Here is a 26,072-nt window from a genome sequence, read left to right as displayed (position 1 = left end):
CCCCGATATAAATTCTGATTCAATAATTCTGGTGTGGAAGCAAGAAATCTGTACTTACGATGTTCCCCTTGATTCTGATATGCAGTCGAGTTGGGACCTTCTGGTATAGTGGAAAGAGTACATACAGCCTTTGGAGTCACACAGGCTTTAGATGGATTCCAGGTCTGAAGCTGCTTACTGTGTGACTGTGGGCATCACTTAACCTCTTTGAGCCTTGTGTTACTCAGCTTGTGGCTGAGGAATTTATGTACAAAAAATTACATACATAAGAAAACATAAACTTTTATGCACATTGCCTGGCATATGGTGGGTTTTTTCAACAAATATTATTAATTCTCTTCCTTCTATTTAAGAATTTGTATTGGGAATTCTTATTGTCTGAACTCCTGTCTCTGGATCTACACTCAGTCTTCCTATCTATATGCTGGTTAATCAAAGCTAGATTGAAGAAACTGAAATTCATGGAAATCACATAGCCAGGTGGTACAAGAGGCAGGACTAGAAACCACCCAGATTGTCAAATTCATGTTCTTACACTCATTTGTTCCTATCCTGGATATAGCCAAAATCAAGAGCTATGATTTCCCCTCCTAAGAATGCATCTAGCAAGATCCTCCCATAATGGATCAGATCAACTACCTATGGGAATAACTCATCCCAAGAAAAGAGAATTTGGCATTTTTTAACCCAGAATCCAGTTCAGACATAACTGATGTTAAAGCTCTACCAATGAGAGAACCAGACCTTGGGGACTATGGCTGTTGGTTCAACAAGCATTTACTGAATATCTGCTCTGTGCCAGAAGCAATAAACAAACCTGTCAAATACCACTGCTTTCATAGAGCCTATATTCTAGTGAGAAGAGAGAGACAATAAACAAATAAATAGGTAGATAATCTGGTTTGACAGATGGTGCTAAGTGCTATATAGGAAAGTTTTGAAGGCAGGGAAAGGAGATAGTGTCAGGGTCGGGGAGAGTGAGATGGGTTGTAGTTTTAAATAAGGGGAATCAGAGAAGGCTGCATCCAGAATTTGCATTTGAGCAAAGCTCTGAAAGAACTGAGAGTGAGCCATGAGGGTATATGATGGAACAGCAAGTGCAAAAGCCCTGAGTAAGTGATCAGATGTTACACCTGGGTGAGGTGTGGCTCACTTACATGATGGCATCTGTATCTTGTCTCTCTGCCTTACTAGGTGCTATAACTTTGCTTCCTTCTTGCCTTTGCTTGTGACAGCTATTTTACCTTGAGCAGCCTTCCCACACAGCCCCAAGTGTTTAGTCCCCCAACCCCAACACAGATCCTCCTCCCTCCACGAATACTTCCCTGTTGGTCTTTATTCTTTGTCCAAATATCTTATGCACTTTTTTTTCTCTTTTACTTCTTGATTGTATAAGTACCTTGTGATCTACCATCTTATCTTTTAAGTGTCTGTAAAGTATAGCACCTTATTGTGTACAGATTGTCCCATTTGTCTTCACCACCTGTACGTCATGGCCCAGGGATCTTGCATAGCCCATCCCAGTGATGAGGCAGAAAGAGATAAGGAGGAGGGGAGGAGGTTGTCAGGGGGAAAAGGTTTACTTATGCCCTATGATTGCGGATCTCTTCCCTCATCTCTCCAGTGTCTGCTTTCCACAACCACGGTTGGGTTGGCGTATACTGAACTAGGAAAGGTTTAGATAGCCATCAGTGGTCAAGAACTGGTTATTCAGGCTTATGTTTATTCAGTCATGTCTGCCACAGTTGAGCTCTGGGCTTTCTTTGCTAACCCAGAGAATCAACTTGTTTTGAAATCCTCATCCTAGTATCACTTTCTGGGACAGAATGCCCCTGTTGCTGTCAATTATATCAACATCAAACTTAGCAGCACCACTTTAAGTAATATGAGTTGTATTTTATAGGAATAGAATCTAGGACTTCCAAGGTTCTAAATCTCTAAACAGTTCCTTCTGTAATTGACATATTGTCACACAAGTGTGATTTCATTGCCATCCCATAAAGGTATATGATTGCCTTTTATAGTCATGTCAAAGTAGCAATTTGTTATACTGTCTTCCTCAGGGAAAGCTAGTTTATATATTTCTGAGCCTGTAACCCATTCTTTTGAAGATCTTCAGTTGTGGTAAATCTTCATCCGTATAGTAGTCCATTGAGAGAATGTACCACAGTTTATCCATTTATTTACTATATCCATAATTTATCCACTATAGGTGGACATTTGGGTAGTATCTGGAGGCAACTGTGGATAGTATATCCCAGAACACATCTTTCGGTAAATTTATTTATCCATTTCTGTTGGGTATATATAAAAGAATGGAAATACTAGATCATAAAGCATACATATATGTATGTCCGCCGTTAGAATAATAGATACCACCAAAGTGTTTCTCAAAGTAGTTGTGCCAATTTATACTGAGTGTGAGTTCAGGTTACTTCATATCCTTGCCAGCACCTAGTATTTTGATTTTCTTTTTTTTCCTTTTTTCCAGCTTAGCCTAATGGGTTTGTAATAGTATTTTACTGTGGTTTTAAATTGCATTTTTCTGACTAACGATGTTGAATGTCTTTTCATATGTTTATTGGCTGTTTGGATATCCTTTTTTGTGATATTCTATTCGAGTCCTTTTCCTTGTTGGACTGTGTTTTTCTTAACAATTTATTTTTAAAATCTTTTATCTTATAAATATGAGTGTTTTGTCATATATATAGAAAATCTCCAAACTGCATGGGTCTTTTCACTCTCTTAATGTTGTCTTTTGATGAACATAAGTTCTTAATTTTAATATAATCGAATTTATCATTTTTTTATGGTTAGCCCTATTCTATGTTCTGATTAAGAAATCCTTGTCTACTCTAATATCACAGAGATGTTCTCTGTTTTCTTTGGAGAGCTTTATTGTTTTACATTTCACATTTAAATCTGATGTGAGACGGAATCAAGACATACATATTTTTTCACATAGATAGCCAAGTGACATAGCACCTTTAATTGAAAAGACCATTTTCCCCAGTTCATTTTAGTTATCGTTTTTATCAGGTATATGAGTCTGTAAATGGACTCTCTATTTTATAAGTGAGCGCATTTCTGGACTCTTTTGTTCCATTAATCAGTTCGTCTTTTTGTCATAACACACTGCCTTTAATTATTGTACCTTTACAGTAAATCTTGAAATCAGATGGTGTACGAACTTACACTACGACAACTTACCAATTTAATTCTTCTTCAAAACCACATGATATTACTTATATGTGGGATATAAACCTAAAAGCAACAAAGGAACAGGACAAACAAACAGAGACTCATGGACATGAACAATAGACTAGTGGTTACCAGAGGGGAGGAGGGAGCAGGGAGGAGGGAGGTAGATGGAATAAAATGGGTCAAATATGTGCTGACAGAAAGAAATCTAACTATGGGAGGTGAACACAATGTAAGTATATATATGTCTTACTGTTAAAATATACAGCTGAAACTTACCAGATTTTGTTAACCAATGTCACCATTAATTAATTAACTAATTAATTAAAAAATAATTCCTCCTCAAGATTATCTTTGCTCTAGGTGCTTTGCATTCCCATATCAACTTTAGAATCATCTTGTTACTTTCTACAAAAATCTTGCTAAATGTCGACTCCCCACCAGTGGTCGTCATCCAGATGTGATTTTTGCCCTCCACAGGACATTTGGCAGTGTCTGGAGACATTTTGGTTGTCACCCCTGGGGGAGTGCTACCGACATATGGGGTACCAAAACCAAAGATGCTAAATATCTTACAATGGACAGGATAGCCTTCCACCAACAAATAATTATCCTGCCCAAAATGTCAGTAATGCCACTGTTGAGAAACTCTGAATCAATATCCTCACTGTTTCGGCAGGGCTTCTGTCTACCAGCTTATTATTTGTTTTCTATTTGACCCACCAGTTTTGCTGCTTTTTTTTTTTTCTCATTTTTTACCTTCTTTTGGATAAATCAAAATATTTGTTTTCCCATTTCTACTGTTCTCTGAACTTATTAGATATATATTATTTTACAGTTCTTTTGGAGTTAGATTTCAGCATGCATTCTTGACATGTTATAGTCTAATACAAATTATTTTGCCACTTCCTGCTTCTGCTAAGACGCTTAATACAACTTAATTCCTTTCATACCCCTATGCAGCTTTTGTGCATTATTGTCTTGCATTTTGTTTATATATATGTATATATTTATGTATGTATGTATATATATACATACACACACATATCTATATTTAAATTACAAAACACATAATTACTATTTTGTTCAGTTAATATTCTTTTATATTGACCTATTACGTTGTTCCTCATTCCTTCCTACATTTTCATGCTTGTGGTTAGGTTCATTTTCTCCCTTTATTTTTTCTTTGGTGCAGACCTGATAGCCATGAATTTACTCAGTTTTTGTTTGTCTAAAACATCTATATTTTACCTTCAGTTTGAATGATGTTTTGTATGGTGTAAAATCCAAAGTTGGTAGTTATTTTCTTTCATTACTTTAAAGATATCATGTCTTGTCTTCTGGATTTTATCATTTCTGTTGAGAAGTTGTCTGTCAGTCTTATTGCTCCAGTTACTTTAAGACTTTTTACTTTTGGTTTTCAGTAGTTTGGCTATAATGTATCTATGTATTTCTCTTGGTATTGCCGACTTGGAGTTTGCTGAGTTTCTTGAATCTGTGAGTTGATCTCTTTCATTTGTTTGGACATTTCTCAGTCATTTGTCCCCCCGCAGCAGCCATCTCCCAGAAGTCATGTATTTTGATATCCCTGAAGACTGCAGTTTTGTCCCCCACCCCAGTCTTACATGACCACATTAAAGTCATTATGGTTTCTTTTTCCTCAGTGTTAACCCTTGGCCTGGGCTACACTGTAATCCTGAGCTCCTGTCCAAGACCAACAAATGCACTGGTGGGGAACAGCTACTGATTGTTGGCTCACTCTGAACATTCACCCCTCACTAGAGTATTACTCTATCATGTTGCCTCCACAACTAATTGACGCTTTAAGAAATGATTTTTTTTTTTTTTTACAATTTATCTGGCTTTTTCTAATTGTCAGCAGGAGTATTGGCCTGCCACACTTTACTATATCCTACTCAAAAGCAGAATCTGTATAGTTGTTTTTGAGTGCTCGTTAGGTGCCAGATGCCCTTTTAGGCTCTAGGTATAGGATTGCCCAGTCTAAAGTAGATAAGACAAATATATACAAAATATTACAGTATGCTAAATGCTGTAATAGCGATGTGTACAGTGGTAGGACAAAGGAGGTAAATGTGAAATAGCATCACCTGTTTGGGAAATTATAAGTTTTATGAATTTAACATGGTTGCAGTCTCAAGTTCAAGGAGTGAAGCAATAGAGATGAGGTTGGTGAGATAGGCAGCGGCCTGATGATGAAGAGCCTTGTATGCCATTGTAAAAGATGTTTGTACTTTAGGCAGGCTACGGAGAGCAGTTGAAGAATTTCAAGCATGGAGAAGAGTGATCAGATTTTTGTTTAGAAAGATTACTTACATGTCAGCATGAAATGTGGATTCAAGAAGGGCAAGTACACAAGGCAGGGAGCCAGAGAGGAAACTGTTACAGTCAGTCCAACATTAAATAGATGATTATCATCAACAGATTTGAAATATGTTGATGGGGTAGAATTGATGAAACGCAAGGGAATGGTGGAATGAAGAAGGAGGCGAAAGAAAGCGGAGTCTATGGTTTCTGGCTCAGGTGAAGACCGTAAATTACAAAGAGAATATAGAAGAAAGAGCATATAATTTCAATTTTGAACATATTGTATGTTCCCACTTTATTAGCTCTATCACAGTTCTTGTCATATAATCTGAGAACATAGTTCAGGGTACCTCTTCAGACTCTTGAGGTAAGTGAGGAATGCAGAGCCCCAGGCCATGAACTTCACCCCAGCTTTAACCATACCTTCTGATTTTATCTGTTTTACACGTTGGGTTTCCACTTAAACGTTCTATTGAAGAAAGTTTTCCATGTTAAAAGAAAAAAGAGTTTCTCAGCATTATTTCCTTTTTTCATTCATCTTCCCATTTTAGGTCTCTGTTTTATTTGTTATGTGAATGGAGTCCTTTTTCAGACATTTTCCTCTGGAAGGGTATATGGATGATACCTTCCTCAATCTTTGCATTTTGTCCTTTCACCCTGACAGGTGAATATCTTGGCTGTATATAGGGTTTGGAGTCCACAGTCCTTCATTTGCAGTCTGTAGATGTTCTTCCACTGACAGTTTTGTTGCTCCATTACTTATTACTTCATTGTTGCAAATGAGAAATCCAAGGCCAGTCTTTTATATATATATGTGTGTTACTTGTTTCTTCCTGAAAGCATATGATTTCTCTCTTGATCTTTTAGTCTACAAGAATGTTACTTGAATGTGACTAGGTATGTATCCTTTAGTCTTTTCAATCTCCAGATAAATCTTTTTTTTTGCAGCTCCGGAAAATGTTTCAGTTATTTATTTGTTTTAGCACCTCCATCTGTTCCTCCTTCTTCTAGAATTCCCAGCTATTTACATGTTGGTTCTCCCAGATCTGTCCTCCAGGTCCATCTCTTTGTATTTCTGCTCAGAGTTTTAAGGTAGCTCTCCTTGATCTTCCAGGCACTAACTGGATCTCAGCAATTAGCCATCCCATCCCCTCAACCCCCGTCCCGCATCAGTTGAGCTTTTTTTGGTGTGAAAAATCCTGTTTTAAAAATTCTAATGAAATATCTTTTGTCTTTTCATTGAACTTCATTTTTAGTCTCATTTTTCAAATATTTGGCTGTCTCCTTTAGTGGTTCTGTTAATCTAAGATTCACCATTTCAGGGGTGTTGTATTTGCTTTTCCTACCTCTGACAGCTAGGTCCCATTAAGTGGTTATCTTTCTCTTGTTCCAACTACCAATGATTGAGGCAGGGGATGGCACAGCAGCCTCTGGGTCATCAGTGTGTGAGCTGGTCCTGATTAGGCATCAGCAGTCCCCAGCCAAGCTTTCTGTTATCTATACATGGCATCTTCCTAGCCTAGGATAGGGAAGATTTAAGCTTCTTTCCTCACCTGGCTTCTTTGGGGTCACAGAGACCAGGAGGTACCACCTTAAGAAGTCTCATGGAGACTAGGATTGCCCTTCCTCGCAGAGGTCCATGGAGCTCTGTGGACCAGACTCTCTCCAGGGTGTTGGAGCCTGATAGTTACCCTGGAGCCCTCTCCTGACCCCGGGGCACAATCCAGCACCAGCTCTCTCTCTGGGCTGAGCATGTCTTGCCCACACCCACCAGCCATCACTTGCCTGCCAGCTCTAGTCACTGGAGCTCAATAGAGTTCATGAGATTGAGGACAGTTTCTCATCATCATCTATTTAGGACCGCACCCCACTACTCTAGCAAGTAGAGCTAAAAAAAAAAAAAAAAAAAAAAACGGACAGAGAGAGACCACCAGGTTAGATGGTCTCTAAGCCTCCATCCAATGCCAGCATTTTACAGTTGTACACATTTATGGTCTCCAGCTCAGCTCAGTCCTCTGTACCCTTGGGCCACACTTTTATGTCTTCCCAGCATGCTCTGCTTTCCCAAAGGGAATATTTGAGACTTTTATCTCTCTCTTCAAGCCCTCTGTTTACCCTCCTTCTTGTTCATTACCAGCCCATGACTTTGAATTTCTCCTCACAGAGAAAAGAGACTCATATTAAGTTGCTCAGCTCCTTTACTTACCCATAAACCTGTCTCCTTTCACTGCCTGCCTGTATGCCTGCTTGCCGTCCATCTTTCCATCCTGCTTGAATCTCTCCTCTCCCATGATTTCTGTGACAATGTGCATTCCTGGTTTTCACATTTTTCTGGCCACTCTTTTTCATTTGTTTTGTTTTCAGCTTCTCCCAGCTCTGATTCTTCTCCCATATTACTGGCTCACAGTGGATCACTTCAGTGCATGAAGTTGATCATATCACCCCCTGCTTAAAACTTCTTTATGACAAGAACAGACAAAACTAATCCATACTCATGCAAGTCAGAGTAGTGGCTACTTCTGGGCAGGGAAAGTAGGAATTGATTGCAAAAGGTAATGAGGGAGCTTTCCAGAAATATTCTGTATTTTGTTTTGGGTAGTAGTTACAAGGGTCTCTACATACATAAAAATTCACTGCCCTGTACGTTAAGACTAATGTATCTTACCCTGTGTGTATTATGCCTCAAGTTAAAAAAGACAGAACCTTCAGTGGCTCTCCATTACTACTACAGGCTAAAATCCAAACTCCTTAGACTAGCCCACAGTTTCCTATTCATTTCTCCCTCAAGTCTTGGCTCAAATATCTTCCTGTGAAACCCATCTTGGCTTTCCCAGTGTATGACACATGGATCTTCCATATTCACTAGGACAGTAATCATAGGCCTACCCTGGTTCTTTACAGACTGTGTCGTAACTGTACACCTGCTTCCCTCACTGGACTGGGGGCTCCCTAAGAATAAGGACCATCTCTTTTCAGTTCCATTTCTCTTCTAGTATCTTGTGCAGTGACTGGCACATAGGCCCCCACTACATGTCTTTTGAAAGAATTTAAGTTCACCTTGTATTTGCTTTGGGTTTGACCTTCCTTACTGAAAAGTTGCTTTCTTCCAGCCTGCAGGATGTTTCCTCAGTGAAAGGAATGCTTTTGCACAATGGCAGTTTTTGATACTCCTGAGGAAGCCTTTGGCGTCTTACGTCCCGTCTGTGTTCAGCTCACAAAGACCCAGACAGTGGAGAACGTGGAGCAGCTGCAGGCACACTTACAAGCCGTGAGTGACTCTGCCCTTCAGGAACTTCAGCAGTACATCCTCTTCCCTTTGCGATTTACCCTGAAGACCCCGGGTCCCAAAAGAGAGCGCTTGATCCAGAGTGTGGTGGAGTGCCTCACGTTTGTCCTGTCCTCAACATGTGTGAAGGAACAGGAACTTCTCCAGGAACTCTTTTCGGAACTCTCTGCTTGTCTGTATTCACCCAACTCCCAAAAACCCGCCACCGTGTCAGAGGAGTTGAAACTGGCTGTGATCCGGGGCCTCAGCACGTTAATGCACTCGGCTTATGGGGACATCATTCTGACTTTTTATGAGCCCTCCATCCTGCCTCGTTTAGGATTTGCTGTGTCTTTACTGTTAGGCCTAGCTGAACAGGAGAAATCAAAGCAAATTAAAATTGCTGCCTTAAAATGTTTACAGGTTCTACTCTTTCAGTGTGATTGTGACGACCATCCCAGATCCTTGGATGAGCCTGAGCAAAAGCAGCTAGGGGACTTGTTTGCTTCTTTCTTACCTGGAATCTCAACTGCACTGACCAGGGTTATCACAGGAGACTTTAAACAAGGTCACAGTGTTGTGGTATCTTCCCTAAACATCTTTTACAAGACAGTGGGCTTCATCATGGCTGACGTACAGCTCGGAAGAATCTCAAAGGTTAAAGCAAAGCCTGCAGTGGAGCACAGAGTAGCAAAGCTGATAGTTCACAGGGAAGCCGATTGGGTAAAAAATACTGGCGACAAGTTGAGTATCCTTATTAAAAAGATAATTGAGTGTGTTTCAGTTCACCCGCACTGGAAGGTGAGGCTAGAGCTAATAGAACTTGTTGAGGCCCTTCTTTTCAAGTGCAGTCAGTCCCTAGTTGAATCTGCTGGTCCCCTTCTGAAGGCCTTGGTGGGCCTGTTGAATGATGAGAGTCCTGAAGTCCAGGCGCAGTGCAATAAAGTTCTGAGACGCTTTGCAGATGAGAAAGTAGTGGTGGGCAACAGGGCCTTTGCTGACATCCTATCAGAAAGCCTACATTCCCTTGCCACATCTCTTCCGCGCCTAATGAGCTCCCAAGATGATCAGGGCAAATTCTCTACTCTCTCCTTGTTACTCGGTTATCTGAAACTTTTGGGCCCCAAAGTGAACTTTGTCCTCAACTCTGTGGCCCATCTCCAACGTCTTTCCAAAGCGCTTATCCAAGTTCTGGAATTAGATGTAGCTGACATCAAGATTGTTGAAGAGCGGCGTTGGAACTCTGATCATCTGAGTGCTTCTCCGAAGACAGCCGCACAACCACGGAGTCAAATCCAGAGGCGATATTTCCGCTTCTTCACTGACGAGAGGGTTTTCCTGCTCTTGCGGCAGGTCTGTCAGCTTCTTGGTTTTTATGGGAACCTCTATTTGCTTGTGGATCACTTTATGGAACTATACCACGAATCCGTGGTTTACCGGAAGCAAGCTGCCATGATCCTTAATGAACTGGTCGCAGGAGCTGCCGGGCTGGAGGTGGAGAATCTTCATGAAAAACATATTAAAACAAGCTCAGAGGACCTGAGAGAGATTGTGACATCTATACTTGAAGAATACACGAGCCAAGAAAACTGGTATTTGGTCACTTGTATCGAAGCTGAAGAAATGGGAGAGGAGCTAACAATGAAGCAATTAGGCCCCCAGGCCATCACATCTGGTGCATACACCTGCCAACTTACATCTTTTCCAGCCTTCTCAAAGCCAAGTCCCACTATCTGCTCTATGAACAGCAACATCTGGCAAATATGCATCCAGTTGGAAGGGATTGGCCACTTCGCTTATGCACTGGGAACAGACTTCCGTTTGCTCTTGATGTCAGCCCTCTATCCAGTACTGGAGAAGGCTGGAGACCAAACCCTGCTCATTAGCCAGGCAGCTGCCAGCACCATGATGGATATTTGCCATGCTTGTGGCTACAACTCTGTGCAGCACCTGATCAATCAAAATTCAGACTATTTGGTGAACGGGATCTCTTTAAATCTACGTCATCTCTCTCTGCACCCTCATACCCCAAAGGTCTTGGAAGTCATGCTGCAGAACTCAGATGCTAACCTACTTCCTTTGGTGGCAGATGTGGTTCAAGATGTCTTGGCTACCTTGGACCAATTTTATGATAAGAGAGCCACTGCCTTTGTCAGTGTTCTGCACGCTCTGCTGGCAGCATTAGGTACATTGAGAGCCCTTTTTAATGCTGATTTGGGGGAATGGCTAGTACCTTTGTTTGCCTAACCTTGTTTTTTTCTTTGTGATTATGCTATGGAGGACATTATTTGAATATTGTTCAAATTTGAATATCATTTGAATTCATCCAGCCCCACATGTTATGGTAGGGTCCCACTGCTTATTTTTTTCTTATATACTTTTGATAAGCTCTACCATATATTGAGCTCCTGGTCTGTGCCAGGGACATAAATCCTGCAGACTAAATGTAAATATTATTTTTGTTTTAAAGATAAGGAGAGCTAAGGCTCGGTGAAATCCTACTTAGCCAGGGTCACACAATTAATAAGGAGTAAAGTCAGGATTTATGATTCTGTTCTTTTCAATATACCAAGCTGCTCCTGATGATTCTTAAGAATTAGCAGTAGCTATGCTAATGGAGAATAGTTATAACATGAATTATTCAGTCCACAGATAATCTCATACAGTACTGTCCAATAGAGCTTCCTGTGATGATGAAAATGTTCTGTATCTATTATACAATAGTCACCAGCTACATGTGGCTAGTGCAACTTAGGAACTGAACTTTTAATTTTAATTAATAATAATAGCCACATGTAGCTACTGACTGCCATATCTAAAAATTAACTTTTTAATTCTGTGAGGGGGTTCGAGTTTTTCTCCTTCCCTTTGATCCTGCTGGGTGTCTGTTGGAGGTGTTAGCCACCATTAAAATGGCAGTTTTGGACTATAAGAAAAAGAATCCCTTAACTCAATAATCAGTCTCTGAATGAAAAAAATAATGAGCTGTGTACCTGAGCCCATTTATCCAAAGAGCATAGCTCCAATACTTATTTCAGTACAGCTAATAGCCTCCAAAGTAGGTAGAAAGGTCACCGACCTCATTTTGTCAGCTGGGAAAGCCAAGACCATGTAAGAAAGTCCTTCCCAGAAGGTGACTGGAACAGGGACAGTCCTCTGGCCTGCAGCTGATACATTTCCAATGTTCATTCCTTCATTTGTGAACATTCATATGCAGTGTAAATGTTCTTTTATTCATTCATTCAGGAGTGCCTACCATATGTCAGACATCATGCTAAGTAATCAGGGTACAGCAGTGAACAAGACGAATAAACTCATGGAGCTTTCCTGCTGCTTCAAGAGAGATGATAAACAAGTAAACAAATCATTAAGCTCATTTTAGATTCTAATAAGCACTGTGAAGAAAATAGGCAACTTAATGCAAGAGAGTAACAGGGACAGGCTACTTTAGCAGAGATACGCTCTTTGGATAAAAGTAAAAGTGGTCAAGGAGGGTCTCTCTAAGGAAGCAGTGCTGGTGCTGAGACCTGAGGGCTGAGAGGGGCCCCTCAGTACGTGTGGAGCTGTCACATCCTTTTTGTGCTTTTTAAGAACATTTCAGACAAAAGGGAACAGCAGCTGCAAAGGCCTGAAGGGAAGAAAGGGCTTGGGGTCTTTGGAGAATGGAAGAGAGGTCATTGTGGAGAGGTCCGTACAAGGTGAAATTAGAAAAGTGAAATCTTGCAGAGTTTTAGACCAAAGGAAGAAGTTTAGATTTTATTTTGTAGTCATTCAGAAGGCCTGTATCCTGGACCAGTCACTGGGATGTCAGCAGTGACCAAAAAGAACCTGGTCCCTGCTCTCATGGAAACTCTACTCAGACTGGCTAACTGCTTACACACTTTAGACTGTGACTGCTTCCATGGTCCAGACTTCTACCTTTAGTGATTTGGGGAACTGTGCTACATGTTAATTTGAGATTTAAAAAATGTATTAAGAAAAGGCCTATTAAATGTATCCTCTCAGGAGAAAGCTCAATTTGGGCCTTGAAAATTGAATTGCCTTGGATCGCTGATGACTTGGGTCATCTCTCAAGAAGAAATCCTGTGTGGCATTTTTTTTTTAATTGAAGTTGAGGAAGAGGGGTGTTTTCATTGCAGAAAGGAATAGTGAGGGTGAGTAAGGTTAACTTGAGAGCATCCTAGGAAAAGAAGCAAAGTTGGGGATAGCTTTTCCGAAAGTTTTGAGATAACCCAAAACACTTGCGTTCTGAATGGTAAGCAGTACTTAGGTGGAGTTGATTGGTCATGTATGAATCAAAGTAGCACTGGAAGCTGGCATTTCTGTTTGGTCATTGAATTGTCTAACTGTTGGTCACTCTTTTCAGATGGGAGTGGAAGTGTGGTCTAATGGAACTTCCAAAAAGTCTTAAAAGAACCTAATACATGTTTTAGGAAATCGAGTTAGCATAAACAGAGTTTTTCATAAGCATTGATTAAAAAGCACTAGGTACCACTGTGAGGCTAAGGGCTATCAGTTAAATTACTCCTAAGCACCAGCTACTGGTTGATTATTTGTAACAAAACAGTAAGGTAGCTTTAAAAGTAAGAAAGCATCCATGCACCTTATGTCAGCACTTGGAGATGGTGCCACATCTGTATGTGGAGGGCTGCCACATTATTTTGGTGGCTGCATAGTATTCAGCTGTGTGGGGCTGCACCATAATTTATTTAAACAGTCCTTTCTTGGTGGACATTTCAGTTTCCAGTCTTTTGCTATCACAAAAAATGCTGTAATGAATATCTTTGTAGGTCATTTTGATCACGTCTAAGTATATCAATAGGGTAATTTCCTAAGACGAGTGCTGGCTTAGAGGGTATTACATTTAAGTTTTTGGTAGAGAGTGACAAATTGCTCTCCAAAGAGTTCGTGCTAATTTAAACTCCCAACAGCAATGTAAGAGAGTGCCAATTTTGCCATGCTCCCACCCACACTGTACAGCACCAAGCTTTTTGATCTTTGCTACTCTAATAGGAGAAAAATAGCACCTTATTATAGTTTAATTTGCATTAAGAGTGAGGTTGAGCTTCATTTCATATGTTTAAAATCCATTTGTGAGCAAAGACTTTTTAATATCTGGCGCTAGCCTTAAATCTAGAAAATAATCTTCATAACCTGTCTACTTGTAGCAGCGTAAATGCTGGGTCCTCACTTTTAACACGTTGCAAATGCAATCCCTTAGCATACACTAAGGGTCTGGGGATGAGTCACTGAAGAAATGTCATAGTTGACCCCCCCATGGAGGAACCTCCAGATACTGTATCAGAGGCTCTCCCCTTCAGCATTTGCTCTCTGCAGCTCCCAGTCGCCTGACCCGGCATCTCCCATCTGCTGCTGCTCTGACTCTGTGCAGATGCTCCTTGATGGAAAGGAGGTTAGCAGGTGCTAAAAGTTATCAGAGACTCTGCTTTCTGCAAAAGGAGGGCGAAAATTCAGGCTGCGGGGTTATCTTGTTCTTTCACTCTTTAAGTATTAAGAGCCTTTCAGAAATGAAGCCTTACCCTAAGGCTTCATTGAACCCAGTATACAAATATAGTTGAAATTAGAGCCGCTGTGGTTAAAGAAGGGATAGAAACCCTGGATCCACCCCCTTTAGCCTGCTATCTCTTGGCCTCCCTGTCGTGACCCTGAGACATTTCTGCAGTCCTAGGGCTCCTCAAGGCACAGTTTGAAAACCATTGGTACAGTGATGTTTAAGGCTTATTCTATGGTGACACATCAGAAGTATCGGTGCATCTCTGAAGAAGGAATAGCTTTGGAGAGAAAATTCCTTCTCTCATGTCAGAAATACTTATGTGAGATTGTGTCCATTCTCAAAGCTCTGTAGAGCCTGTCTTCTGCTAATGAGTAATGTATCTGTACTGAGAATTTTGTCACTTGTATGTATTCTCCAGTCTAGTGTATTTGTTCATTCACTGTATATTTTGAGTACTTACTCTGTGCTGGGTATATTGAATTTCCAGTGGCGATCAATGGAGCATAGAGTCTAATGAGAGATTCAGACACTAAACCACACACAAACTAAGTATAATTTACAAATCGTGATGAGTTGACATGAAAGGAAAGAACATGACGCTATATAAGACAGCCTATAAGGGACCTAAGTTAGACTGGGGAGTCAAGATGGCTTTACTGGGCAAGTTATATTTGTATTGGAATTAGCCAAATGTGACGGGGCAGGGAGGGATGTATTCCAGATAGTGAGAGCAGCAGATGCAAAAGTTCTAAGGCAAGAAAACACCTGGTGCGTTGGAGGAACTAGAAGGTGGTCAGTTAATGGGCAACTGGGAGTGGTTAGAAGATGAGGATGGAGAGACAGGTAGGGACTGGACCGTGCAGGGGCCGTGCAAGCCATGGCAAAGAGCTTATTCTACACACAAAGTATTGACGCCTATTGTCAGTTGACCAAGGTGATCGTTATAACGTTTTTTTACAGCCCAGTGGTTCCCAGACACAGGTGATTGTGGGCAACTCCAAGAGCAAAATGTAGGGGAGAAGGGAAGTCATTTGAGCCAAAGACCAGAAGCTTTTGAGAAAGGATGTGCGAATACCACCACAGCTGAAGACATTGAGCAGTTTTTGCTGAACTACCTCAAGGAAAAGGATGTGGCAGATGGAAATATCTCAGATTTCGATAATGAGGAAGGTAACTATTATTTTGACTTAGCCTTTTTTTTTCTTTTTGAAGCAGATTATTGTAAAAACGATGAAACATCATTATAGAAAGTTTGGAAATATGAAAAGTCACTCATAACCTTACCATGCTAACATAGGCATTCTCACTTTTCGTATAATCTTTTTCTGTTCCTGTTGTTGCAAACCTGTTTTTATATGGTTGCAGCCTCAGTTTAAATGCCCTTTTTACATTTAGTTATATAATAAGGATCTCCATGTTGCTATGGAGTTTTCATAATTAATGTTTTAATAGCTGCTACTAAGTATTCATTCCCCTGTGGGAAGTTTAGATTGCTCTTAGCTTTTCACTCTAATAAACAGTGCTGCAGTGGATAATTCTGTGCACGTGACCTTTTCCTCTTTTTTGGATATTTCTTTATAAATCCCAGAAGTGGGATTTCTGGGTCAAGGATATGAACATTATTTTATGCTTGCCAAATTGCCTTCTAGAAAGGTTGTACCAATTTACACCTTCCCTTCAGCAGTACAGAATTAATACTGGTTTCACCACCACTTTGCCAAAATTGGCTATTACAAATTTTACTTAAATTTCTAAATTTAAATGGTTCTTGTTATTTTACTTTGCATTTCTCTGATTAGTGGAAAGGTTGAATATTTTTCTATATGCTTCTTTCCTAAGAATTTTTTTCTTATCCCTGTTGTCTTTTCATATGCTTAGTCCATTTATTTATTAGTGGGAGGAGATTTCAATGTTTTTCTTATCAATTTATATGATAAAGGAGAAGGAAGTGCAGACTAGCTGAAGCTCTGGCCTATTGTTTTATTCACAAGCTCAATCTGGAGCTTCAGGTCACAAAAGGATTAATAAATTATTAGAATCTCCTCTGCAAATAGGAAATGCCAAGATATAATGAGCTCGGTGGTCTCAGAACTATCCTAAATCGAACTGAGTCCCAAATTAGTTTACATGGTTGGAATAGAACAGATTTCTTTTTTTTTCTTTTTCTTTCTTTTTTCTTTTGTGTGTGTGTGTGTGTGTGTGCGCGCGCGCGCGCGCGAGATTTCTACACTGAGACTGATGAACTGAAGCCAATACTTCCAGGGTAACAGGAAGTAGCAAGTAGCTCAATGCAACTAACTACATCCAGCAAATTCCTCTTAAATAGTAGGGAAACATCACAGGGCCCAAGTAATGATTAATGCAAAGTTGAGTCTTTACTCTCTCCAAGGACAGAGTTTTCTGATCAGAAATCTATCAGGCTTTTTCTTCTCAGTTTTGTTTCTTCCAACCCAATCCTTCTTTTCATGAACTACACCCCTCACCCAAACCTGTAAACTCTGAAGAAGAGGAGGCATCTTGATCCCTCATAATCCGGATTTGCCATTCTTTGAAATTCTGGCATTGTCAGTGATTCCATTCTTTCCGATTAGAATCTTGGTTCTAGTTGATGTTCACTAGGAGCAGACTGAATGAATCAAACCTTTCTTCCAGTAACAGAAAAATCCACATCCCTCAAATAACATTCTGCAGTCAGTGAATCTCGAGCAACAAATCCTCCTCTGGGAAGAAAAGCACAGCCTTATCATTCTTATAATTATCATTCATCAAGTACACACCACACACTTGGCATTATAAAGAATGTTTGGCTTGATGTTGGTTTGACATGCGTTTTTTGTTTTAACCACAATAAAAGCACCTTGTGTATCCGAGGTCCCTTTCTCCAAGAAATCAAAGCATTCAACACATGCATTTTCATTTATCTCTTCAGCATCTGTTAAAGACAGGTGTGGCCTCTACTGTAAGATTCTGTTTTCCCAGCAGAAGAGACTGAAATGGAAAAAAGTTAAGGGAGCAATGCTCAGCTTAACGGAAATGAGCACAGCTGGTAATGGGGCTATGGGGGGAGGCTGGGGGCTGTAAGTGGATAGAGGAAAATTTTTAAAGATAGGGAATTTCGCCTAGGTTTCTTGAAACTCTCAAGTCTTTTTGTTGTGGTTTTAATTTACAAACTTATGCCTCTCATGCAACACAGCACTCTAGGCAGTGAAAGAATAATAGCTGGTCACATTCATCTCATTTAACTCTCAACAAGCAAATAAGGTATACATGCTTTATCCATTTTTTCAGACATGGTAAGATGGGATGAGAGGAATTGCTAATAGGTTGTGGAGGCAAGACTTGAACTCCCTCCCCTGACCAAACCCCATCCCTATGTATTGTACCAAGCTGCCCTCATATTCTCTCTCATACAGAGAGAAATAAGTAAGGCTTGATCTTGGCCATCAAAAGATCTGAAAGGCTGGTGGGGAAGACAGCCATGTACTCCCTTTAGCCAAAGGAGAAACCAAGAGGAAAGAGTAAAGGGCCAACGGCCAGCAGGGAACTGCCCAGCCTCAGGGCTCCGTGATAGCACCTGCCCTCTTATGTTTTTATTTAAAAGATTTGTTAATGGAAATTTAGAAAAGACCAAAAGTATAGGGAAAAATTAAATTATCTATTATCTCATGACCTTATCTCTGCTAATATTTTGTTGTACTTCTGTCTTTATATAAAAATTTTCAGTAGTGCTCACACTGTGTATGCAAGTTTGTATCCTGCGTTTCTCTTTTTCACACAATATTTCATAAGCATTTTCTTTTGTCATTAAAGCCCTTGGCAAACACAAATTTTAGGGTCCTCATAACATGTCATTGTATGGATGACTAAGGTTTATAAAACCATTCCTCCTTAAGTGAACATGGAAGATTTTCCCCCAGTTTTTAGCTGTTATAGTTAATGCTTTGGTGAATAGCTTGACTTACATCTTTTTTTCGGTCTCTTTTTTTTTTTAATTAAATTTATTGGTGTGACATTGGTTAACAAAATATACAGGTTTCAAATATACAATTCAGCAATACGTCATGTGTATATTGCATTGTGTGCTCACCATTCAAAGTTAAATTTCCTTCCATCACCATATAGTTGACCCCCTTTTTGACTTATATCTTGACCCAAATTTTACATGGTTTCCTCCGAACCAGTTTCTAGGCATTTTCCCTCGTAAGTCCTGTTCCTGATCTAAGGTTGGGAGATCAAATTGAAGTGGGGCATCTCTCATAAAATACCATCTCTGGTTATGCTCTTTTTTCTAGAGGAGCAGTCAAATCCTCCCCCCAAAGTGGACGAGAATGACACGGGTCCAGACGTGGAGCCACCACTGCCAGTGCAGATCCAAATAGCCACAGACGTGATGGAGCGCTGCATCCACTTGTTATCAGATAAAAATCTGAAAATCCGCTTGAAGGTCAGTGTGCAGCCCTTTCCCTGCATTCACAGAGCAGCAGAACCACAGTTTGGCCTGGCTGGCAGAGACTGCACGGATGAGCAAGTAGCTGCCCTTATCTCCTGGTCCATGTGTGGTGGCCAACAGAAGCCATCAAGAGGAATTTGTCTGTGGAATGACAGTCTTAGGTCTTTCTGCATCAGTTCACATGCCAAAAGGAGCTGAATCCCCTTTGTGGAATTAAAAACCACAAAGTTTTGGAGATTCATTGAATCAAGGGAAAGAAAGGTATATGCTTTGGAAAGGATGTCGTTTTCCGAGCTGACTTAATGCGGGATGTAGGGTTTAGTTCTTTAAAGTGGTCATCTTCCAAGCCTGACGCTAGCCCTTATCTCTGTTTCTGTTTCTATTTTCATTCTAGGAGAAATACCAACACTTTTTTTATTCATTCATTTCATTTGCTGGCAGTTTCCCAAGCAGCATCCCCATCAGCAAGGACTTAAACTACACAGTAGTGACTCCAATAACAGGACAGTGGGGTGCGGTGGGGGAGCTTCGGGGACAGGGCTTTCGGAATCACTTGGGGGATGATCTTAACATTCTAAGGAAAACAACATAGCCTGGCCCGCTCCAGCCCACCCACAAGCCAGGATATGAAACACAACTGCCTCAGTGAATTACCGTTAGTGCTGAGAGCACATTGCCCCACTCAGAGTGGAGGGCTGGGAAACTCTGATCCACAGGTTATCTCAGTTCCGCTGTGTTTTGTGGAATCTGTTTTGTCTTCCCAGAGATACTTCTTAGCATTCATCTGTTGTTCCATTCAGGAGGCACTTTTCAAGCGCCTGCTATAGACATGGCTTTACTATGGGTGTCTGGTTGACAGATTAGTGAAGTGTCTTCCCTTTTATGGAGGCGTTGTAGCAATTGTTCGCACCCTGTAGTCATTGCCGTAATTATTGAGAGCACCGGCGTTGGAGTCAGACCTACCTCCCTGAGTTCAAATCCTGGCTCTGCCCCTTACTAGCCATGTGACCTTGAGTTAGTTAATTCACATTTTTGAGCCTCAGCTTCATCTGTAAAATGGAGATGATGGTACCTACCTCACTGGATTGGTGCTTACAAATATAAAACATTTAGCATCAGGTATGACATATACACTCATTCATTTATTCATTAAATGTTTATTGGGGACTACTATCGGTCAGGCATGCGGTAGATAGAAGGCAATGGGGCAGACGTGATCCCTGTCTTCATGGAACTTTCTGTCTCTTGTGGGGAAAGGGGTGATACACAAACACGTAGAGGAAATGCTGTGAAGGTAAATAAGCAGTTTCCATGAAAGAAAATAGTAATTCACCCATGTGCTAGGAGCCGACTACCAAACCTTGTTGAATAAGACAGAACTTGCATTCTGATTTAGATTAGATCATCAGAAAGATCTCTGAGGTAGGAATATTTAAGCCGAGATTTAAAAGGTTGAGAAGGAACCAGCAATACAAAGGGGCAAAGGCAGAGAGAAGAACGTTTCAGGTAGAGGGGGAAAATATGTTTTTTAATCAATGAAGTATGATGTAATTTGCCCAGTTAGTGACAGAACTCAAATGTAGAGCCAGTCAGTGGTACCAAAGCCATTTGTACTGTACTATGCTCTCTGCTGTATACTACGGTATCTCATTCACCTGCCTAACTGTTCGCCCCTCAAGGACAGGGCCTCTTTTGTTCTTTGTTTCTGTTCCAATCTAAGTGTGACCAGCACATAGTAGGCATGCATTAAGGGTTTAGTTCTTACTGTTGGCAGACTTCACTCTGTCTTTCTGCCTCACACACGCACCCGCACCTGCTCTGTGAAGGCTGGCCCATCTGTGTGGGAGGGAAAGCTGCACTGGCCATCATGGTGACCGCTGCCTACGCCACTGAAGCAGGCCATCTGTTTTCAGTGAGTTTTGAGATATGAGAGGTTAGAAAACATGTGCTCAGGAAAGATGAAAAATCCAATTTACATCTAGGTTACCCCACACGTTTCTTCTGAGGTTGACCCATATCTCAGCTGTCCACTTGACCTCTCCATTTAGAAGTAACAGAACTTGATCTTACCCTACCTTTCAATTTGCCCCTCCTCCATTTTTCCCGTCTCATCAAGTGGCACCTGTAGCTATTCAGTTGCTAAGCCTGAACCCAAGTAGCTCTTTTTAATACCTCTCTTCATCTCCCCAATATCAAGTCTTTAAGCAATTTAAGCCATTTCATCTCCAAAACATAACAAGTCCTTTCACTTCTCTGCCGCTGCCACCATCATGGGGCCACATCACTTTCCTCCTATGCGGACATGTGCCGTGGCTCCCTCACTTCTCTCTCCCGCTTCTAGTCCCTTCTCCACTCAGCCGCCAGAAAGACCTTTTTAAAACATGAATTGTATCCTGTCACTTTCCTGTTTGAAGCATCTTGATGGCTTCCCACTACACTTACTACAAAATAAAAATTCTTAACATGACACCTTTGTGGTCCAGCCCCATCTTTCCCTCTTCAGTCTTGCTCCATACTGCCCACTTGGGTTTCCTCAGCGCTTCAAGCTCTCCCACCTCCGAGTTTTCCTCGTTACTCTTTTCAGTTCTAGGAACATGCTTTCACGCTTTTCATGACTAACTCCTAGTCACCCTCTGTGTCCCCCTTAGAAGTTGCTTCCTCAGAGAAGCCCTCCCAGCATTCTATGTGCTTTACATCCCTCCCTTTAGTTTCTTTGCATTTCACCCTTTACTTTTCTTCCTAGCCTTGTCACAATTGGTAATCATCCCTTTATTTGGTTGTTATCTAATTAAGATCTTTCCCCAGTTGACTATAAGCCCTGCGAAGACAAGGAAACATATGCATTTTGTCCTTGTGTGTCCTCCCACCCTGCTCCCCAGTGCATCAACTAGTGCTTGGCATGTTGTTAGAACTCAGTAAGTATTTATTCAGTTAATGAGTTTCTAAATATTATTCTTTTAAAATGGTGACTTGATCCCAAGTATCTGGTTTCAAGCCTTCGAAAATCATGTCCTCCTTTCTTCCAGGTCTTAGATGTGTTGGATCTGTGTGTGGTTGTTCTGCAGTCCCATAAGAACCAGCTCCTTCCCTTGGCTCACCGGGCCTGGCCCTCGCTCGTGCGCCGACTTACAAATGATGACCCTTTGGCAGTGCTCAGAGCCTTCAAGGTACTGCTCAGGTGGCCCACAACTGTCATGGTGATGAAGGGTAGCAAGCACAGAGCTCACCAGTGTCTTTAGGGGTTGGTTCTCTTTATGCCTGCTTGCAATGTAATAACCTTGAAGAAAGTATAGAAAAATAAGAAGAGCACAAAGAAGAAAATAAAAGTCAGTTTCCTTCTGAATTTGAAGCAGAGTGAACTAGTGGTTAGAAGGGCCACCAGTAGTTATTGAGGACCCACTAAGTGCCAGGCTGTGTGCTTGGCACTTCCCACACATGAGCTCATCTCCTTATAGTAACCTTGCAAATTAGATATTATTATCCCCATTTTTGACAGGAGGAAACAGCTCAGAGAAGCTAAGGAATTTTCTCAAAATCACGCAGCTAATAAATGATAGAACCCAAATCTGTGAGTTCATGCCCATGTTATTGGCACAAGTCAAGGTGAAGGGACCTAGGCTCTAGCAATGGGCATCCTCTGCCCAGCCACGTGACTTTAGGCAAAGCCTTTGACCACCCATTTTCAGATTGAGTTTAAGAATACCTGTCCCATCTTTCTCATAGTGTTGTTGTCAAGGATAAAATGAGACTGTTTGGTGAAATACTTTGAAAAATTAAAAGCCCTACATATATGTAAGGTATTATTCTCTCTGATTTAGTTTGGTTTATATTTTAGCTTATTTGTTTATATTCTTCCTTGTTCTAAAAAGCACTTAAGGCATCCTACAGAGATATATTTACCATGGCAAACTCACATAAATTAGAAGAAGAGCAAGATGAGGCAAAGAAAAATGATGGGTAGGAATATAAAATGAAACTAAGACAATTGGCAAAGGTATTTTGGTTTTCTGAAAGATTCTTCAGCATATACCAGATCAAACTACAAGCTTACATGTAAAATGTATCAAATTGCTAATATTTTTTCCTACAGCAAAATACGCAAAATGATGTGTGTGAGAGAGAGAAGGCTAGAGCGAGGAGAAAAAGAAAGGGAAGAGGGAGGTTGGGAAGGGGAGGGAGGTCTTGATAAATCTTATTCAGATGTGCGGCTTTTCTGTATGAGAATTAATAGGTTATATGAAATGACAGCAAGCTTAGAAAAATGAAAAAATATAAAAGACGTGTGCGCCGTAACTGAGGCTGCTTTTTCACCCCCAGACACGTTGGGGACACCTGAGGTCTGTAAGGCCTTGTGCAGTCCAGCCAACGGACCTGAAAATAAGTGCCTTATTCTCTACCAAGTCCACAAACAATCTCTGTGTTGGTTATGCCTTGCTTACCAATTTTTAAAGAAATTCCTATTATCCTGTAGACTTAGTCTTGTGCAGCGGGGCAAAACGTTTCAATATGTTCTGCTAGAGAAAGTTTAAAATGAGACATGCAAGGAAACTAACTGCCTGTTGTGAAAGATGGAATGAGGGCAATATACGTAAGAGATTGGGCAGTGGAACGAGGAAATCCATCTCGGCTCTGGCCACTGGTGACCCTGGCCTTACTTAGCCAGGGGACCTCAGCCAGCCACTGCCTTCTCAATGCCTGCACATGGCAGCAGCTGGGCCTCTGTGTGTGTGTTTGTTCAGCTAGGTGGAGTTAAAAGCACAAGTCTTTTCTCGGAAGATGTTAGGAAGATTCAAGAGATGATCTATGTGAACTGCTTTAAGGTCTTTTTATTTTTTTTAACAAAAAAGGGAGGAAAATCAAGGGATTAATCATATTCATCCAACCCAAGATTCCTTTGAATTATTCTCCGTGTAATCTGTATTTATGGATAGAAGCAGCCATGCCTTGGGAGCAGAGACCTCCGAATTCATAACTGGCAGAATCACAAACCATAGGCAGGGAATTAACAGCAGTAATTCTATTTTTTTCAAGCAGAGACCTAAATGAAATTGAATTACCAAGCATTCTTTAGCTCTCTCGCTGCCTTGGCGATATTCAGTCACCAGGTCGGGGGCTGTTTCTGCAGGTTTTGCGTACCCTGGGAGGCAAGTGCGGCGATTTTCTCCGAAGCCGGTTCTGCAAAGATGTTCTGCCAAAGCTGGCTGGCTCCTTAGTCACCCAGGCTCCTGTCAGTGCCAGGGCTGGACCAGTTTACTCCCACACACTGGCCTTCAAGTTACAGTTGGCCGTCCTGCAAGGCCTGGGCCCCCTCTGCGAGAGTTTGGACCTAGGTAGGTACCAGGCAGCCTCACCTGGACACACATTCTCTGCCTTGTCTCACCCCCACCATTGCACCGTCTGCTTAGTCGTGCTCCTCTCGTCTCCCTTCGTGTGCTCATCCTTCAGTCTTACTTCGGCCTCATTTATCTACTTACCTTGATGTGTTTTTTGACTTGTGCGATGGAATAAAGAGCCCACGGCATCTTGCCTAGCTGTCTTCAGTTTTACCAGACAGCAGTTTGTTACTGCTCATTCCAAATGAAGTCTGAGGGCCAAAACTTGTTTTGTTTTTCCTCTCCACAGGTGAGGGTGACCTGAATAAAGTGGCTGATGCCTGCTTGATTTACCTCAGCGCCAAACAGCCCATGAAATTACAAGAGGCTGCCAGGAGGTACGTCTGCTTGATCATCCGCATCTCTTTATGTTTGTCCTAAATTATAGATGATTTGCTAATGGCAAGCAGAGGTGAGGCATCTCTGCTCTTTCCTCTTCTCTCCCTTACCAGGTTAAAATGATTTTTTTAACTGTGCCAACTCTAGAGATGGCATTTTTACTAGACGCGTTTCTCTTTGTAAGTAACCTTTACCTCTACTGCAACGTCAGCAGCAATTCCAGAAGGGCAAAAAGCAGAAAGATGGTGTGCTGAATGGGACAAAACTCTCTCCTGGTTGGAGGATGATCTGCTTTTAGGCCCTGCTCGGCTGGTGACCAAGTGACCCTGGCACCTCTGCGGGCCTCAGCTCCCTCATCTACAAAATGAAAGCATTGGGTTACTGATCTTGCATACCTTGACTCTAAGGAGCATCATAATGGGCATCAGGTGCTATGAACCCTCACAAATGATGCGCAAAATTGGGTGTGTGCAAGCAGGTACATATGTGCCTTTTTCTAGACAGGGTTCTTCCCATTCGTCCAATTATAATAGGAGTCTGTGAACCAAGAAATGTTAAGAACCACGGGGCTAATGGTTTAAAGGGCCTTTTCTGACTGAAATTATGTGATTCTCATTTCCAAGAGTTTTGCTTATTCAAGAATAACTGTACCAACTCTAATGGGAAAAAAACTCTGTCTGGTTTCTTGAGTCCTAAAGGATTTTTCTCAAAAGCTAAAACTCTGAGCACAGCAGCATTCCTGAGACTTGAGACCCAAAATGCACTCCGGCCCCTTTTCCTCAGCTGTCTGTCCATCCGGGAGCAGCCTGTGCCCTGGAACTGTCATCCCCCGCCTGTCTGCTGCTGGAGCAAAAGCTGGCCTGTCTGGCCTGGCACTGTGTACTTTGCCATGTCCCAGGGCAAAGAAATAGTCCCTCCCACTTCTTAGGCTTCTGGAAACATGCCCCTCTGTGGGGTAAGAGTCATCTCGTTCCCTGAGGGCCTGAGAGCTGCTCTGAGAAATGAGGAAAGCCAACTCGCTCCCTTTTAAACCTTATACTCTCAGAGTGACAGAAGTATCTTTTTGAATTGATTTATTGTCCTTTGCAATTTTTTTCTCTTGATTTCCCCAGTTCCCTTTCTGTCTCTTTCTCATCACATCCCCTAGGCCCAGAATCAGTCATGTTTTCTGAAGCACAGGGGTGCATCCCAACCAGCTTCTTATCCCTATACATCCTTATTCCTTAGAGAACCAACTTAGGGCGAAGGCGATCCTCCCCAGGCAGTGTCCCTGAAGCAATCGTGCTGTGACTTAAAAGACAACTCAAGAACATAATGAATTCATCTTGAAGTAAATTCTTCATGTGCCTGTTAGAACCAAGAGTTACAAAGATATGATTTTCATAGTTCCCGTTACATTCTTTTTCTACACCCGCCCCTTATTCGTCCTTCAAGTTTAGACCCATCAAACAAGCTAATATTCGCAATTTATTATCTTTTCATTTCCTTTTTTTTCCCCACTAAAAGCAATTATAAACAGAATTAGACCCTGCTGAATCTTGACTTGGTAGTCAAGGTGCCTGGGAGGAGGAAAACGCGGCCGGACCACTTGATTGCAGCGCCTTT

General features: G+C 41.4%; 1 protein-coding gene across 1 annotated transcript in view; it reads left to right on the top strand.

Annotated features, from left to right (window-relative positions):
* TTI1 (TELO2 interacting protein 1) overlaps positions 1-26,072 on the top strand; it is a 42,196-nt gene that overhangs the window by 4,704 nt on the left and 11,420 nt on the right. The window contains exons 2-7 of the mRNA XM_006921803.3: positions 8,637-10,976; positions 15,267-15,476; positions 18,599-18,750; positions 21,783-21,923; positions 23,882-24,086; positions 24,379-24,466. Of these exons, the coding sequence (XP_006921865.1) occupies positions 8,678-10,976; positions 15,267-15,476; positions 18,599-18,750; positions 21,783-21,923; positions 23,882-24,086; positions 24,379-24,466 (3,095 nt within the window). The 5' untranslated portion in view covers positions 8,637-8,677. The remainder of the gene's footprint in view (positions 1-8,636; positions 10,977-15,266; positions 15,477-18,598; positions 18,751-21,782; positions 21,924-23,881; positions 24,087-24,378; positions 24,467-26,072) is intronic.

This window comes from Pteropus alecto, unplaced genomic scaffold (genome assembly GCF_000325575.1).
Source record: "Pteropus alecto unplaced genomic scaffold, ASM32557v1 scaffold45, whole genome shotgun sequence".
Lineage (NCBI taxonomy): Eukaryota > Metazoa > Chordata > Mammalia > Chiroptera > Pteropodidae > Pteropus > Pteropus alecto.
This window is presented reverse-complemented; position numbering and strand designations above follow the sequence as displayed.